At 41.7% G+C, this 19,339-nt stretch overlaps 1 protein-coding gene across 19 annotated transcripts in view; it reads right to left on the bottom strand.

Moving 5' to 3' along the window:
- The window catches only part of ANK2 (ankyrin 2), a 683,094-nt gene that overhangs the window by 329,393 nt on the left and 334,362 nt on the right, over positions 1-19,339 (bottom strand). For 4 of the 19 annotated variants that reach the window (XM_049708928.1, XM_033437905.2, XM_049708941.1 and 1 more), the window contains exon 1: positions 10,221-10,388. The exons of 8 other annotated variants lie outside the window; for them this stretch is intronic. In XM_049708928.1, coding sequence (XP_049564885.1) covers positions 10,221-10,304 — 84 coding nt within the window. In that variant the 5' untranslated portion in view covers positions 10,305-10,388. Of the gene's footprint in view, positions 1-10,220; positions 10,610-19,339 lie in introns of those variants that run through there. 7 more of the 19 variants (XM_033438105.2, XM_033437989.2, XM_033438045.2 and 4 more) reach the window with 4 other exon arrangements.

Genomic DNA, 19,339 nt, shown 5'->3' with positions numbered 1-19,339 from the left:
TCCATAGTCACTACTATAAATTATAGGCTATGAGGAAAGTGTTACCAATTGCTGAATTCTCAAAGCACAAATACAAAATTCTCAAAGTCTTTTACACATATACTTTATTTTACTCCTGTCACTTGCTTCATTTTGTTCTGTATGTTGTCCTGGGAGAACCAAATCCCTTTGCTAGAACTAGGGGTAAACTCCACAATGTAAATTCTATTCTAATATCAGATTCACATGTTCAAAATGATCAAACAATTATAGTACCTTGAAACCCAAACCAAAATAACTGCTCTGCAGATAAACCTCAGATACAAATTTATTTTATCCTTCTGAATCACAAACTTTGATGCATGTCTTCAAAAACAGGTGGAAGAGAAGCTACTATGGGACATTTCCTCTATCCTTCTCCTCACCTGTACTACATAGGATAAAGCATTATCACCAGGATAGAGCAGTACCTTGACTTTCTACAGAGGATGAGAAGCTGACAATCATACTGAAAGGCATATTAGCTTTCTTCAGGAGATTTAGAAGAAACATCACAACCCTGAGTATGACAAATTTGCCTCCACCCTGTCACAGGCCCACATCCCCATTACATGCTGTATGACCCGGCAATGCACAGGTGTGTGGCATATAGCCACATCAAAGTACTGGAACAGAGGAGTGCTTACACAAATACACCGTTATGATAACCCTCTCGTCTGCATGCTGAGGCAGAACAGAACTGATTCCTATAGGCTATTTATGAAGTCTCTCCGTTGGCCATTTAAACATAAGCTTTGGAACAACTTTTCTACACAGATGATGATACATGATAAATCATGCTAAGCCTCAGTTGCATAGACAATTATTAAATATACTACTACAGCTCATGACAACAATATACATATACCAAATCATATGTAGATCTCGTCTTTTGAATTTGACTGATTTAAGAGGACACTGAAAGGATTTACTGTGTCAGTTACACAGACAATACTAGACAATTGTATCAGGTGAAACACGGCTAACACAGATTTGATTGGATGTGTGAAAATTAGGTAGATATTCATACTCATTTTAATAAGCCAATAGCATGGATAGTGCTAATAATTCTAATGGTATCTCTGAACTACTGAATGAAAAGTGTCTGTATTTGTCCTAGTTTTTTTCCTTCCTGATTTTCATTTTTGAATATTGGTTTTTAGCTTTGCTGCCACCCCTCTGTGCAATGATTACAAGATAATGCTACAAAATAAGAGAGGAGGGCATCTTGCCACCACACTGTCTCAATTCAGGGCAAATATTGAGAACACCCAGGAAAAGGAATATTTAGGGATACACATTTTATGAAAAGAGAACTAAAATCCTGACACAGAAAATACCAAATTTCTCATACATAATTCTCATAATGTTTTGCTTCTTTAAAGTTTTCAATAATTTTTTAAAAGTTAGAACACCCTCACCTAAACTGGCTCAATTTGCCACATAGAGATACTTGTTGCTAAAGATCAGCATTATAGTAAATTATTACATTAAAATACTTATAAAAAGGTATCACTTTCTAGTACTTGGTGAAATGAATGGTCCACCTTTCATTTTTAACTTCTTCAAACTTGCAAAATCCACACAGATCCTAACATTTATTTCTGTTTTCATAGTTTTACTTCTAAAACACTCCTTTACTTCTTTCTCTTTAAACTTAAGTGTTCTCTGAAGTGGCAGCAGCTATAAGTGTCCTTACTTTATGGGTAGAAAGTCCAAGTAGGCTAACATACAACAGATATAATAATAACCAGATGAGAAAAGCCATTTTCTTTTTTTTTTGAGAAAAGCCATTTTCAGCTAATATGTAAAGTCTTAGAAATTCCTGTGTAAGTGTTCTAGGTAATTACAGCCCTGGGTTAACTATACCAGTATCTCTTAAGGTAAAGGTAGAGGTTGATTATTTGTATAATTTCAAAAAGCATTCCTATGCTTATTTTCTGGAATTTACTATTGACTACAGAAATAATGTAGAAACATGAATAAATATGGGGCAAGACCTTCACAGATGAATGATTAGTGATATATTCTATAAGAGAAGGACACAGTATAATCCCCCAAACAAAGTGGATTCCAAAATGTAAGCCTAGAACTGACCAAGGCTCAGAGCATAAGGACATGTCAGAGAGAGTTCACCCACAAAGTTTACAACTGTGAACTACATTAAATGTCTCACCAGTTTCGTAATCTTTAATGTAGCTTGTAATTGTATGGCTGAGGTTGCTCCATCTGATTGCCTGTGTATCCCCTTCCTTCATACTTAAGTATTAGTTGAAATTCAAAGCTCAGGGCTATTGTTCACCCATTCATACGGCTTAATGTTTTAACAAAATCACACTGATCTCTTGCCCTTCTCCAGGCTCCTGAGAATTAATTTTTGGCAATGTACAACATAATAATTATTACTTATAATATAGGTATTACATAATATTTATAATATTTCTCTGGATGGCTTATTTTTTTGATAGAAATGTCTGCTCAGGCAGATTATAAGCTCAGTGAGGGTATCAATCATTGACTTTTAGTCCAGCAATGCCATAGCGGCTATTGCAGTACTATACACCTGGCAAACCAGTTGTTGAATTAAAGGAGCTTTCCTATGTGTTAGGAAGAAACATCTAAATTAAACTGAGTTAAACAAGTTGATTCTTAGAAATCAAAGCTCATTAAGCAAATGTTACAAATCAAGGTCTTTGTCTTAATGAGCACAAACACAAATTAGTGGGTAAAAGAAGAAGATATTTGTCTGTGAGTTACCAGAAAAACATGAACAAAAACTAGGTCTGATAACTAAGTAGAAGCTTAACCTCTAGATTTACGTGTATCATTAACTAGAACATTTCTTACTGTCTCCCTCCAGCTTTAAAAAATTGACCCTCCCTAAAAGGTTGGCAAGTATTAATGGATTTCAAAGAAAAGAAATACCCTATCATACTGACTTGAACTCGAGTATATAAAATAATTTTTTTCTATCAAAAGATTGTCTCATTTGGTAGCAATCCCAACTCTGCCCTTCCAAAGTCAAAGGAAATTGAGATGGTAAGTTTATTTGTTGTGATGACTCTTGCCAGTGCCCACTGATATAAAAATAAGCAGTGGCTTTGTTTCTGCTACCCACAGGAATTAGAACAGAATACAAGCAGGAAAGAAATAAAACTGTAGACACATTTATAATCTAGTATGCTCTAACAAATGCAGATTAAAAATCTGAATTCTATTTCAATATGCAATCACTTGTCTCTTCAGAAACTTTATCAAGAAGGAAAAAGAAACCTCAAACACTTCAGAAAAGAGTATATGAAAAAGAGCCTTCCATAGAGCAATTACTGGGAATATCATGCTCACAAAGTTCCTCAAGGGAATAATTAGAACTCATATTGTGAAAGTAGGATCAAGTTTTCATGTTAGCTTAATTTAACACACCTAAACCACATGATACCTGTTTGCTTCTTTTGTTGTCCCATTCCTTTCTGTGGATTTTCAAATAAACATCTGAAAGAAACTGAAAGAAACATCTACACCAACATATCAGAAAATATAATGGAAGCAAAAGGAAGAGAAAGAGGAGTCCTGCTTGGAAGAATATTATAGACATCCAGGAAAGACATCCTCTTTACATATTATTCCCAGAGATTAGAGTGGGCATTTTGAAAAACATGATCAACTGATGAAAGATAGGAAGCAACAATGGGGGAAAAGATCTGGAGGATATCTTGGCAGAAGATGAAACTATAGATAGCTTAGAAGCTTTGCTAGAGACACAGGAATAGCTTAGCATAGAATAGTTTAGCATCTGGTTTCCATGGGAGAAATGGTTCAAAATATGTCATTTGTTGATTGGTGGGGAAAATGTCTATCATTTCTCCATCTCTCTCTCTGTATAAAGTCTCTGAGTCTCCAGTTGCTCATCTACAAAACTGGGATAATAATACTCAATGGGAGTTATTTTGAAGATTAAATGAGATGGTGTATGTGAAGCATTCTAGGTTCTAGAGGTAGAATAAGAAGATGGGAGAAAAATGCTTTTGCTTCTTTTGTATCACTGCTGTTGCCATCTAGACTTAAAAGAAAAAAATGTAAGAGCCAAGTAGCAATCTAACACATCTAATTGAAATCAGAGATTCTTCTTTCTAAAATAACTCGACTTCATGACTGCTGACCACTTTCTAAAGCAATGGTTCTAAACTCTAGCGCACATCAAAAAGAGTAGGGCACCAGTTAAAAACCCTCAAAAGTGACTGAGCAGGTCTAAAGTAGGTCCTAAGAATTTTGTTCTTTTAGCAGGCAACCCAGGTAATTCTAGTAGTTGTGGTCAGCAGACAGCACTTTACTCTAAAAAAGGATATTTTAGGATTAGTTTCTAGCTATTACGTACATATGAAATTAGCAGTGAAAAATATCAGTATCATGAAGGTGGGTCAAAAGAGATGGAAAGAGAGAGACAGACATAGAAGGAAAATCACAGAATACTAGGTTGTAAGGCAGGGGTCCCCAACCCCCGGGCCGCGGACCGGTACCTTTAGGAACCAGGCCGCACAGCAGGAGGTGAGCAGTGGACGAGCTAGCGAAGCTTTACCTGCCGCTCCCCATTGCTCCCCATCGCTCGCATTACAGCCGGAACCCTAACCCTAACCTTCACCTCCAGCCGTGGAAAAATTGTCTTCCACAAAACCGGTCCCTGGTGCCAAAAATCTTGGGGACTGCTGTTGTAAGGGATTTTTCCATCCAGTAAAAAAAATTTCCGTTATCTCTGACAGATGGTCATTTTAAATACTTTCAGTGATGGGGAATTGCTGTCTTCAGGCAGCACACGCTATTCTGGGTTATAAACTGATATAAAATAAAGGGTAAATCATAAGTTTTTGGAAAGTTGAAGAAATGTGGATATTATTCAGGGTGAATTATATATTAAAGCCTTTCTAGACTTGATTGGACAAGATAAGGCACCAACTAAATTCAAAACTAATTTGACTGCAAGACAAGGTGAACATCCAAATGTTGGATCTGCTACCTGATTCCACTGAAAAACCCATGCTTTCCATGGCGGCTGTAAAAATAAACCTTTCACTATGTCTCTTATTCACATTTCAATGGTTCAGCATTTCACTCACATATCTGGCACTACTTTCATCTCCCCATTTAGGCAGTGGCAAGTAAACAGCAACAAAATTATATAAAACAAAAATATTTTTGCAAAGGTCATAAATATTTTCAAAGAATGGTACAGGTCAAAACTTCTTAAATGAATATAAGGTATCCTACAAAGCCATTTTATCTTACTACTTTGTTAAAAACAACACTACATAGTTATACATTCATCTTTATATAGTTATTCCACCAAATGAGGAAAATAGTTATTAAGCCATTTAATTATTTACTTGTTTTAGAAGAACTCACCAAGCCTAGTGGTTTCAGATGGCTCTGTCACATGTGATTGACGTTTGAGCATTTCCATTATCATTTATGTAAATTATCTAAGGCTCGTGCAGCCTCTTCCAGTGTAAATCCACTGCCATGTCATTGATACAAAATTGGAAAGTATGGGTGCTGCCCACTAATGTGGTCTTGGATTCTTTTCATCTAATCTGCCAAAATATTGTCTGGGATAAGAAATTTTTATAGAGTTGGCTGGGATTTAGAAGGCTAAACACTTACCCTGATACATTTCACACAGTTGCCAATGCTTCCTTTCAGTCCAGGATCCCAGGTGAGAATTCCAGTAGTTTCCATATCCTCTTCTGCACTGAACCCTCACTAAAACGTCAATCCCAAATCTGTGTCCTAGCTAATATTTATTTGTGTGAAATAACTGAGCCTTAAGGAAACTATTTTTTGAAGTATTAAATGAAAAAGGTTTCTATGAATATTTTAGCAACAATACTATCTGATTTATTTTCCTTGGACACTAACGAGCATCCAATAATAAATAAATCTCTCTCTCCCTCCAAAAGTATCTTTGTGTTCAAGCTTGAGAAAGAGAAAAGCAGCCGCTGACATCCAGGAGCTGGCCTGTTACTATCAGCTTGACCTAGGTGTTTTGCTGTTGAACATAAATCATTTCACAGGGCATCATCATCAGACCAGGCCACTCTGTGACCACGATGGAGCAGGACAATAATGGCACCTTATCATGTCTAAACACAGACAAAATATGAACATTGTCCAAGCCACAAAATTCTAGCCATCCCTCTCTCTTGCTAACTGAGAGATTGCCACTTCTTTACTGACTACAGCTTTAGTCTCCCCTCCTACAGCTAAGATTTATTGGGATACACAATCATAAAACTGTTCCTGCTTTCTGACAGCACCCAACCCAGAGTGAGTCCCCACTTTCTTGGACCCTCCCCCAAATCACTCATTCAAAGCCCGAACGTAATGAGTCATTTCAAACTCGGTTCCTTGTGATGTGCATCCTCCCTCACTGCAGTGAGTCGGAACCCCAATACACCCAACGACAGGTGTTTTCCTGGTGGTCTTTGTGGGGAGAGCGCTGACGAGCTCAGTCACTAAAGCCAGAACAGACATTCTTAAGAAAAGCTAAAAGAATTTCTATCTTCCAGATACTCACTAAAATTCTAATACAAAATAAACTCCTTGAGCTTATTTTCTCACACTGTGGCTTTTTTGGCAAAGGACCCTTTAGTTCTGTCCCTCAGAAGAATTGCTTTTTTGAGGTGTAGAATAAACAGGTGGATTATGGCTCAACTGTTAAATATTTACTCAAGGAAGAGGCACGTTTCCAAAAATTATGATTCAACATGTTAGATCAACACCCAGGCCACAGTGAGCCTGGTGGCCCATAATCCTGGATGCTTACGTAGAATCCTATAGGGGGACTTCCCTGGTGGCACAGTGGTTAAGAATCCACCTGCCAATGCAGAGGACACGGGTTCGAGCCCTGGTCCGGGAATATCCCACATGCCACGGAGCACCTAAGCCCCTGGACAACTACTGAGCCTGCACCCCAGAGCCCGAGAGCCACAACTACTGAACCCATATGCCACAACTACTGAAGCCCATGCGCCTAGAGCCCATGCTCTGCAACAAGAGAAGCCACCGCCATGAGAAGCCCGCGCACCGCAACAAAGAGTAGCTCCTGCTCTCTGCAACTAAAGAAAGCCCACGCGCAGCAATGAAGACCCAACGCAGCCATAAATAAATAAATAAAAATTTAAAAAAGAATCCTATAGTGGATTCAACGTGAACCTCTAGTAGAAAAGCAGACAATAGAATTAAGTGACATGGCATTGACTTTGCTCCAATTCTTGCTTTTCTCAGATTTCATCCTTATTAGGGATGAATATCTCTCAATTATTATTTCCCCAACAAAGCACATTTAATGGTCTATTAAAGTTAGCAGGGCTTCCCTGATGGCGCAGTGGTTGAGAGTCCGCCTGCCGATGCAGGGGACACGGGTTCGTGCCCCAGTCCGGGAAGATCCCACATGCCGAAGAGCGGCTGGGCCCGTGAGCCATGGCCGCTGAGCCTGCGCGTCCGGAGCCTGTGCTCCGCAACGGGAGAGGCCACAACAGTGAGAGGCCCGCATACCGCAAAAAAAAAAAAAAAAAAAAAAAGTTAGCAAGAGAGGGGGATGTCTGGTATTTTCTGGCTTGGACAATTTAGAAGTTTCTAAATGGGAAAATTTAAATTGCCTGCTGTGCAAAAGATGTGAAGCAGTAATCTAAAGACCTGGGGTACATTTATATAAATCTCAATAATCTGTATGAGACAAAATGTTTCCAGTTATAGCATATAACTTCTGACATTTTGAAAAATGACTAGTAGCCTTTGCAAAGTACCAATAGCATATTCTGCCTCTCTCTAAATTATAAATAGACTTTCCTCTACATGGTTTATTCCAAAAAACAATTCCATTTAAGGGAAGAGCAATAACACCTAAAAGCTACTGTCATCACCTATATATTAAATAGTGCTCAAAGAATTTTATACACATTTGTGTGTGGGGGGGGGGCGGGTGTGGTACGCGGGCCTCTCACTGCTGCGGCCTCTCTGTTGTGGAGCACAGGCTCCGGACGCGCAGGCTCAGTGGCCATGGCTCACGGGCCCAGCCGCTCCGTGGCACGTGGGATATTCCCGGACCGGGGCATGAACCTGCGTCCCCTGCATCGGCAGGCGGACTCTCAACCACTACGCCACCAGGGAAGCCCCACATTATTTTTAATCCTCACAAAATACCAAAAGGCATACATAGTTGTTCACATTTTACAGATGAGGACCTGGAAATTAAGCGATAGGCTCCAAACACACAACAGTAAATGATAAGAGTTAAGGTGATAATCCACTTTCATCTGACTTGCCAAGCTGAAGGATGTTTACCTGTGTGCATGTGTGGTATGTGTGTGTGTTCTTTCTAGGTGAAATTACTTTTAATATTCAAAATTCACTGTGTTTTAACCGCTCATTTAGTATGTGCCTTTTAATGTATGCACAAACATACACACACACTCAAAACTTGCTATTAATTGCTATCATTTTGACTGCAAGTTTGGAAAAGAATTTATTCCTAAAATAAATATGTTTGAGAAAATGGAGCTTTAAAAATATTACAGTTATCACATATGATGATTTCTTCTTCTCTAACCCCTCAAATAACTTTAAGATGGCTTTGGTCGTGTGAATTTAGTATCATCACTCAGAGCTTAAAATCTTCTTGAGATACGTTCTCCACCCCTTTAATAGTTCTGAGTATATTGTTTCTAATACAGCACAGGGAATTCAGAAATAAATTAAGAGGATTTTGAAATGATATCGTGAATTCAAGCAAAAATTCCCTTTTTCTTTTTCCCTATCTCTTGCTCTCTTGCTCTTTTCTAGTTGTTTTTTCTTTTTTAAAAAATTATTGATCAATTAGCTAACACTCTATAAAAATGTCCTCGAGGGCTGGGGGATCCAGAATCCTTAAGTACAAAAGGACATTCTACCAATGTTCCTGCCTGCCCTGAATTATCCTTTTACGTTTATCAGATTGCATCACTATCTTCATGCTATTATCTAAAAACTGTCATATGTGGGCATGCTTTTTTTAACCAAATTACACGGTACTGTACAAATATACTAATCCCTTGTTTGCCAGTGACCTTTTCAATATCAGAGGTTTGGAATTATTTCAAATTTTTTAGATTAGGAGACATTTAGTACATCAGAGATCTACCACTTTGAAGCACAATGCAATTTCAACATTATCAAAATAAAAAATATTCATTTGCTCATGATACTTATTTTTTTAATCTGCTCATTCAAAACCCCAAACCATCTAGCTTTGGAATCCATTTACATTAGAATCATAGATCCCGCCCATATTATTGACTCAGGAAATAAATGGATTTTAGGAGACTTTATTTAAAAGGCATCTCCTTCAGAGGTGGAGCTCAAAGAGCTCTGTGAGGCTGCAACAGTTTCCCAGGAGTCAGGCCATAAAGAAAGAAGTGCTGGCACTGGGTGGGGCTGAATAGTTCACATCTTTTCCCACTGTTTCTCACTGGTATGCTTCCATGAAAATCAAGGGTGTGGGAATGTATGCCAGGGTAGGAAATCCTACAGACTGCTTTGTGTGCCCAACACCCCCTAACCCATGATATCTTTAGCCGTTTATCTTAATCAATGAAAGAGCTATCACATTAATGTCTGGAAAAACTGCAAAGGAGCTAAGCAAACCAAAGAAATGTCATGCTGGGGATCAAATTTCTCCTGTCACATCAGTCTTTTCTCCTTAGGAAGAATACACTTAGCACGGATCCAAAACGCATTTGCTGTCCAGCCATCTCAAGATCGTCACGGAGCCAAAACATCTGGCCCCGAATCTTCCTTTTGCTCCACAATCCACCTTGCTTAACAGTTCCTTTTAAACTCACCCATTCTAAAAATAAAATGACTCTCTCTGTACCCAGTTAATACCAGAAGCATCCATCAGCGGCCACAGTCCTCAATAATCCACATGCCAAACACACCTTATCTCTGTGCATTTCACCACGCTCCAGTCAACGTTATCTATTATGAACCGAGGTCTCTTTCCTATTCTCAGAAAGCAGCGCTTTGCACCTACCTCTTTAAAAAGCAATGCTTGCACAGCTATAGTCTGTAGTTACTCTTAATGCTCCATGGTTTTTACAGCCTCACTGATATTACACACTCACACATACACACACATCTCTACACAGACATTCCTAATTCCAGCAGTTTACCTTTTTGGGTCTTTTTCTTCTCTGACTACTGCCATTGAACTTCTCCCCACTGTCGCTTTTCTGAGCTGCATCTTCGTTCATCATTTTGAACAGTTTGGAAAGAAAACAGCGCTGCCATTAAACCCTGCCGCCTGTCCAGACCACTAGCGAGTATGCACTTACTGGAGGAAAGCTAGAGGAGGAGGGGTGGGGAAGGGGCGCGCACTGGGAGGGTGAGGACGGTGACGTTGCCATGGCAGCAGCTGCCACAACTGTTTATATGACTGCATTGTTCAATCTGATTCAACCAATTACCATCAGGGACCGGTTACAAGGAAGAAAGCCTTAAAAAAAACATGCCAGGGACTCGAATGATTTGGGGACACTGCTGGTTGGTTTTTGACACACCCGCAGTCCCAATGGCTCTCAACCCACACACAAAACCTGCACTTAATTTTCTTCCTACAGGTACTTCAACACAGAGCAGATACAGTGCGTAATGAGAAAACTATAACATCCTTGAATGTCTCTGAACCTGAAGAGGCACATTTTAGCTGGCGAAGAGGCTACTCAAGGAACAGGATTAGCTATTAATATCCTAAGGTAAATGTAAGAAAGTTATATTTTTAAGATGTTATTCACTTGATTCCAGACGATAATCTTTCAAAACTCAGCTCAAGGATGATTTCTGTTATAAAGCCTTGTGAGCAGGCTCCCCAGCAGTCAGGTAACAGACCTGTCCCTCTTCTGTGCCTCCCCTTTGCACTGAGCCTTTCTGACATAGCGCCCGTAACACTGTTTCACAATTGCACGTTTACCCAGCTGTCTACTTTCGACAGGCCAAGAGCTTCTTAAAGCCAGAGACTGAGCTTTGTGTGTGCGTGCGCGTGTGTGTGTGCGCGTGTGTGTTTGGGTTGGGGGAGATTGCTGAATTTCCCGGAACCAAGCATGATGCAGTGGTACATTAAAGACACTATGGGTGGGCTTCCCTGGTGGCGCAGTGGTTGAGAATCTGCCTGCCAATGCAGGGGACACGGGTTCGAGCCCTGGTCTGGGAAGATCCCACATGCCACGGAGCAACTGGGCCCGTGAGCCACAATTACTGAGTCTGCGTGTCTGGAGCCTGTGCTCCGCAACAAGAGAGACCGCGATAGTGAGAGGCCCATGCACCGCGATGAAGAGTGGCCCCCACTTGCCACAACTAGAGAAAGCCCTCGCACAGAAACGAAGACCCAACACAGCCATAAATAAATAAATAAATAAAATTAAAAACAAAAATGACACTATGGGTAATACAAATATAAGAAAGTTGTGGAGTTAAAACATTTTATAACTGATCTTTTAAATCTTCTTAACCTAATTCTCTCTATTGACTGATGAATAAAACACAATTCCTGCTCTCCAGGAGCTTATAAAGTTCCAGAATTCTTCTTGATAAGAAAAGAAATTAGAACCTGTTTTTATAACAAGAAACCCAATTTTATCCTATTGGACTGAGGTGGCCATATATGTATGTTTAAACATGTTAAATTGTGGACGCAACCAGAGCCCAACATGTTTTGTACAAATACACACATGCACACACTAAACACTCATCCCTATTCCTAGAAAACAAACTCAAAGCACAACACACAGAATACTGAAATGGGAAAAATAGAGTAAGGATTAAACCAATGAGATAATGTATATAAATACACTTTGCAAATTGAAGGTCCCTATGTAAATGCGTTATTGCTATTGTTAATCCTATTATTATTACAAATATAGGTAATTTTCAACTCAGAAAAGTATATCTTAAAAAGGTTTCTTACAGGAAAACAGCTACCAAAATTGGGAATTCACCTTTCCAGTAAACACAGCAAGAAAAACTCAGCTTTTCTCCCCACTGCTGTCGGGATTGCTCCTTATCTCTGCCTGACCTCCCCTGAGACCCTTGCCACTTCCTCATCTAGGGTCAGCCCCACCTTGCTGCCTCTCATTCCCTCCACCCTCCTTCTGCTTGAGCAGACCCATCCCACCGTGATGCCTTGGATCCCACAAACAGGACAGAAGCAATAGGACCCTTTTTTCCTAAACAAAACCCTACAGGAACTTCTACAGAAGCTTCTAAGAGCCCAACTCCCACTGTTGTCAGAGACTTCATGAAAATCCCTCCTGATACCATCCCACTCCTCCGCTATCCCCTCACCGAACCCCTCACTCATTCCCTCACTTGTCCCCAATGTGCCTCCCTTTTTGACCTTTCTTAGGAGCACCCTCAGCCTGGAAACTGGATTAATTTACTCAATAAATATTTATTGAATATCTACCATGTGGTAGGAACTAAGCACTAGGGACACACTGCCCTAACCACCAGGGATATAATGGTGAACAAAACAGGCAACATTTTTTGCAATCACGGTGCTTATATTCTAACAGGGAAAATAGACAGTAAACAAAAATAATAGTGGTAAGGGCTATGGCGGAAAAAAGTAGGATAAAGAGTGATGGGGAACAGATGCTATTTTAGATAAGGTAGATAGAACCCTCTCTAGAAACCTGAATGAAGTTAGGGACCAAGCCAAGCAATTATCTGGAGGAAGATTATTTCCTTATTGCATTTAAAAATAAACCTTGGGCCCCTATCATATGCCATGCAATGTTTTAGGTTCCATGTGGGATGTAAAGATAGACACTAATCCTGCCCTCAAAGCAAAGAGAAAAGCAGTTCAAAAGTCCTAAAATGGGAACTCCTTGTCAAACATTTTAGGAAAACTATGATACTCCAAAAGGGGAAAAGAAGGGAAAAGGAAAACTTTTCTAGCAACTGGATCCATAGGAGAGATATGTTACTAATATCCTTCATTCTCATGTGACGCCAGAATGGGTTTTTCAATCAATCGGTTTGGTAGCCCAATTTGGAACCTAATCATTGCTTTTACATCACCTCTGCAGTGTATATCGCAAACAGATGTACTTCATATTTCACTACTTTATGAATCAGCAACTTTTTTTTTTTAATTTATTTTTTTGGTTGCACCAGCTCCTTAGTTGTGGCACATGGGCTCCTTAGTTGCAGCATGCATGTGGGATCTAGTTCCCTGACCAGGGATCAAACCCCGGCCCCCTGCATTGGGAGTGTGGAGTCTTAACCGTTGCACCACCAGGGAAGCCCCAAGCAACTTCTGATTATGTTTGAACCGCCTCTTGTAACAGTGCCTCCTCTGTCAACATTCAAATATATAGTACACGGCTTAAACACTCAGATGCAGGCCTCCGATTCTGACAATGAGCTATAACCTCTTGCTGCTTCTTCTAAACTTTTTATACAGTATACTTTCTTTACAGAGTGAAAGTACTGCACACATACTAGACCAGCATGCCACAGAGGTCAGCACCCATCCTCAAACTGTAAAATAAAAATCTCAGCACATAGATAAACAGGTGCTAGTAACATTATGTTCATTACAGCTTTAGAAGGTACATTTTATACGTACAGAGAACATCAACAACATGTTATGGTACTGTGAATGCGGGGGGTTTCTCTTTTGAAGCTTTCAATCAATTTCTCAGTGCCTCTCTAGTGGGCACTCCTCCCTGCCCGTCCTCATAGTGCAGTTTTTTTTGTTGTTGTTGTTGTTTTGAGGTACGCGGGCCTCTCACTGTTGTGGCCTCTCCCATTGCGGAGCACAGGCTCTGGACGCGCAGGCTCAGCGGCCATGGCCCACGGGCCCAGCTGCTCCGCGGCATGTGAGATCTTCCCGGACCGGGGCACGAACCCATGTCCCCTGCATCGGCAGGCGGACTCTCAACCACTGCGCCACCAGGGAAGCCCTATAGTGCAGTTTTTTGTGGGCACGTGTCCAACTGGACGCTAAGCTCCTTGAGGGCAGGATGTGTCTATCTTTGCATCACACGTGGAACCTAACACATCGCGTAGCATATAATAGGGGCCCAAGGTTTATTATTAAATGCAATAAGGAAACATTTTAAATCTCTACCATGAGTCTATGCTTATGGTTAAACTTCTAATGGGTAAATTCTTCATTTCTTAGATTATTTTGTGTACTTTCTGACCTCTAGGAGCTATGCATAATAAGATTTTTAAAGACACTTGAGAAATTGGAGTTGCTGCAGATAACATAGCAGCGATAATAGTACGTTACATTTTAAAGCATTTTATAATTTGTATAATTTTTAGCTCCAAAATAGAAAATCCATGAAGACTGAGATCTCTGTCTGCTCACTGATATATCCCAAGCACTTATAACAATCCTGGCATTTGAGAGACACAAATATTTAGTAACTTTATGGGATTCTCACAACCACACATGGAAAAAGGTTAAGATCAATCATAGCACAGGTGAAAAAACTGAGGTAAAAAGCAGTTTTGGTGACTTTCCCAAGATAACAAGGTTAATAAGATACAGAGCTAACGTTCTTCTGATTCTAATGTCACTGTTCTTTTATTATATCATGGCCGGCTTCAATGAAGAGCAGCCGCGTAATAAAGTGCAGGAAGATGGAAACTGCCAAGAGCGGAAACTACAGTCGGTTGACAGTGACCCGAGTAGAAAAAGGAAACCTTTATTAGTTTTATGTTAAGCATATTTTTATAGGCATGGCGTTTTAGAGGTGATTATATTAATTTTAATAGGCCTGCTGTTCCATGTTGTTGTCCAACTGCAGCTGGCAGGAGAACCCTGGGTACATGACAGAGTGGACATGACTCCAGGCACAGCAAGAGGGGCTCAAAGTGGGACTGGCCCTGGTGATTGGCATCAGAGAGAGGAAGTGGTATCATGGCTGGGTTCAAATCATATCAGGATATGTCCCGTGCCCAGCAGTGTTTTGGGCCAAGGCCACTGACTCTGTACCTCATTTCTATCCTACCTACCCATTCTTGATATTTTGCTTCTTCTGTCATTTATCTGAGCGGGGTAAATTTCCCTTAAGTGTAAGCAATTGTGTCTATGTTTAAGTCCTAACCCTCCAGCACTGTGAATGTGATGAAATCATGTTAAGATGAGGATGGGTGGATTAGGGTGAGCCTTAATCCAATGACTGGTATCCTTATAAAGAGGGGGAAATTTGGGCACAGAGACACACAGCGGGAAGATGGCCATGTGAAGACTGAGGTAGGAGCAATGTAGCTGCAAGCCAAAGAAGACCAATTGCCAACAACCACCAGAAGCTAGGAAGAGGTAAGGAAGGATCCTTTTCTAGAACTTTCAGAAGGAGCATGGCTCTGACAACACCTTGATTGCAGACTTCTATCCTCCATAACTGTGAGAGGATAAAGTTCTGTTATTTTAAGCCACCCAGTCTGTGGCCCTTTGTTACGGCAATCCTAGGAAAGTAATACAACCATATTTTCCAGCCACCCTTGCAGCTGGACCCAGCCATATGACCTAGTCCTAGTGTTATGGCACGCAAGTCTGTGTGCCCAATGCGCAGTGAGGCCAACCAATACCAAAACTTCGGAGTTTAGAGCAGCGAAAGGTTTATTGCAGGCCAGACAAGGATGGCTGGCTCATGCCTTAAAAACCCCAACTCGCTGAAAGCTTTCAGCAAAGCCCTTTTATAGGAAAGATGAGGGAGCGGCATGTTAGTTGTTGCATACTTCTTGCGGTCAGATCCTTTGTTCTCTCTCTTTTTTTTTATTTTCATGATCCTTTGTTCTCGGTCAGGTCATGATGTTCTGTTAACCTCCACCAAAACAAATGTTATTCTCTGGTCTGACCAGAAAGCGCAAGGTCCCAAGGCTCAACTTTCGCCCTCTGAGGTCCAGACCCCGGCTAAGAGGAGGGGATCCCTGCGCGGGCAGTTACCCTGCCTGAGAACGTTCATCCAGTACCCCATCTGGGTCCTCCCAGCACTGCCCAGGCCCAGCTGAGGAGGCAGATCTCAGCTGGCAGCGCCCTCAGGGCCAGGTCCCCAGACCCTGCCCAGCCGTCATCACTGAGGGAGCCCGGCGCCCAGGACCCAGCCAGCCCTCAGGCTTTTCATTTAAACTGGAGAGAATCATTTGTATGGGATCGACAGGAATACATACGTGTTGTAGCAAATACCCATCAGGTGAATCCCCAGCTCACGACAATTGCCCTCTTTGAGAAGAGCCCCAAGCACAGAGGTGGACCTGAACTAAGGATGTGCAGTGTCCTTACCACGTAAGCCCGACCTCGGGCCACCTCCTTGGGGTAGACAACTGACCTAAACTGGACCAATTCTGGAAACGTGAACAGAGAGACTCAGGCTGGTTGAAGCTGTTACCTTAATGGCAGTGTTCATATACTCCAGTTGCTGAGGCCCCCGTGCACTGCGACCTATGGAGACTGGAGCCACCATTCAGTTGCGGGGGGTGGGGAGCGGGAGGGGTTCGCCACTGCTTCAAGGCCTGGGCCCAGCCAGCGGACGCCACGGCCAGGGCCCCGGAGCTCTGCGGGACACAGCCCTCAGCCTGTCCCAGGGCCCCTCAGCTCACTCACCAGCCCTGGAGGGCCCCAGAGGGCCTGGAGGGCCCCAGGAAGAAGGCCGCAATCCAGCTCTCACCGTGCTCTCTGCTGCAAGAACCACTGCCAGGCTGACTGGTGGCAGAGCAGGACTAACTCACGTGCTCAGGCTCTCACACTAACGGCTGTGCACCGGCTCCGCCCCTATTACACCAGCCTATAGAATGTGGGTGGAAGTGTATGCCACTCTCAGGCCTAGCTAATACAACCTTCCCATGAGCAAGCTTTTTTTTTTTTTGTGGCCATGCCAAGTGGCATGCAGGATCCTAGTTCCCCAACCAGGGATCAAACCCATGCCCCTGCAGTGGAAGCACAAAGTCTTAACCACTGGACCTCCATTGAAGTCCCCCCATGAGCAATCTTACCTGTTTTTCCCATCTAGTGGCTGAATACAGAGGAAGATATAACCTGGAAGGTGGAAGAGCAACAGGTCCAAAAAAGCCTTAGTCCCTAAATCACTGTGTGGAGGAGGGACCCTCTTCTTCCTGTTCCCTCCTCAACTGACCCTCATTCAACCTGAGTAATTTTTCTCGTGAGTGCTTTGTCGTTATGGTGTTGTTCGTTACAACAGTTAGCCTGTGGTAACTAATCACATCTACTCATGTTTTCCAGGGAATATGGAGTCACATTTCTATTTTAGGTTGCCTGTTACATGAATGACGCTTGCAGTGCATCAAAGCTTTTAGCCATTGGAAATGGATCTTGTGCCCTGGAGCAAAGGTGCTAGTCTCATTTAAAGAACAAAAAGAAAAAGGAGGAATACAAGTAATTAGAGGTGAGCAACATTGTTGATTAGTTGGTGGGTAGGGGAAAGGGATGCCTGACAGCTCTAGGGGATCAGAATCTCAGAACAGATTTTGTCCACTTTCCTCTTCATCCTGTCTCTCTTCCTGGATAAATCCTTTGCTGCTTTTCCTATTTCCAGAAGTCACTGCTTCTGAGCATAGTAGTCTCCCTTCTCTGCCCCACTGAGTATGAACACATAGAATGCAAGTCTATCATATAAGCAAATACAACGCCTTCTCGAGGTTCTCTAAGGATTTTTCTTTTTTTTTTTTTTAATATTTTTGTTATCAGTGGGGAGAAAATGAAGGAAAGATAGCAAACAAATGAAAAAATTAGTTGCTCAAAGTTCACAATGGTTGGAATGTACATAGTGCTGAACTCAGAACTGCTCTCCTCTGGTGCTTTGTCTGAATTGCCAGGAGTTCTGCGCAAGTCTTATTCCATATCGTTTATGTTCCTTAGGAGACCTGGAGGGAGTCTATTTAACAGTTACACCTCCTTGGAAGCTAAAGTCAGGCTCAAGGGCCAGGCAAGAAGCCTTCTTCGTTTTCCTCTCCCAGTTCTTTGCTGTCCCACCATCGGCATCAGCAGAAAGTACTTCCTCGCCCTCCCTGGGATCCTCTCCTCCTTCTCTCCCCTGTACTCCTCTTCCATCATTCATCTATTTCATGTAACACATATTCTGTTGGATGACAGACTGCTATACGCCAGGCTCCCTGGTTTAGGGGCTTTAGCATGAATTAAATAATCTTTGCCTTTAAGGAGTTTACAGTATAAAGGTGGTGATGGTCATTGAACTAGAAGCATAATAACTCTATAGGGGATTTTAAGGGTCCTGTTCTCTTAGGAGGACGCTTTTTAAGCTTTTATGAAAGCATAAAAAAGGGACATCCAACGTAGTCTGAAAGAACAGAGCAAGTTTCTGAGTGGAAGTGACTTGAATATTGAGAAGACTTGAATGATGACTAGGAATGATCTAAGTGGAAAGGGAAGTATAAGGTGAGATTTGGGAAGAATGATTCAAGCAGAATCAACAGCACAGATGAATGCCCTCTGGTGGGGAGGAACGTGCAATTGGCAGAACTGAGACAAGGCCCCCATGGTTGTATGGGGGTAGCTCCTAGTCAGGCCTGCAGTAATGACTTCACCCTGGGGCTTAACGGTTCAACAAGTGTGCCTGTCCACAGACTGGTTATTGCCCCATGTAGGTATCCAAGTGTGATACCTAAACATTATTATATAACTTGTGAATCATGTAGCAAGATGACCCTGTTAGCTTACAAAGAATATGTACTCAGAACTAGGATGTCAAAACCAGGTGGAGATGGCCAGAAGAAAGCAGATTTTGCAACCATGTAACATACTTATTCTGGAGCTTCGAGGAACACATTTGGAGACAGAAAAATCCAGTCCTCACCCTGGACGGGAAAGATTCCATGATCACGAAACTGAGTGCATCTCCTATGAAGAACTGGGAAGACTTAAGAAGCCACACACAGCAACATCCCTCAGCCTGATGTCACCAGGTGTCCTTTGGCAAAAGTATATCCTTTGTGCTTATTGCAGCTAATTTAAACTAAAACAAAGTAGTCATCTTCACAGAGCCACTCCTTCAGTCTTCTGTGGGATATTCTAGGCTACAGCAAAGCAAAGAAGAGGGAGTCATGAGAAGAGGCCAGAAGTATAGGTAGGGACTGAGGCATAAAGAGTCCAGTAAGCCATGTTAAGGATTTGGGATTCAGACTGCAAAGCCATGTGAAGTCGTTTTAATGACCTAAGGAGAGAAGTAAGATGATAAGATATGTTTTTTTAAGAACATTCTTTATAAAGAGCTATTCAATGGGACCTGAACAGAGAATGAAT

The sequence above is a fragment of the Orcinus orca genome, chromosome 4, assembly GCF_937001465.1.
Source record: "Orcinus orca chromosome 4, mOrcOrc1.1, whole genome shotgun sequence".
Taxonomy (NCBI): domain Eukaryota; kingdom Metazoa; phylum Chordata; class Mammalia; order Artiodactyla; family Delphinidae; genus Orcinus; species Orcinus orca.
This window is presented reverse-complemented; position numbering and strand designations above follow the sequence as displayed.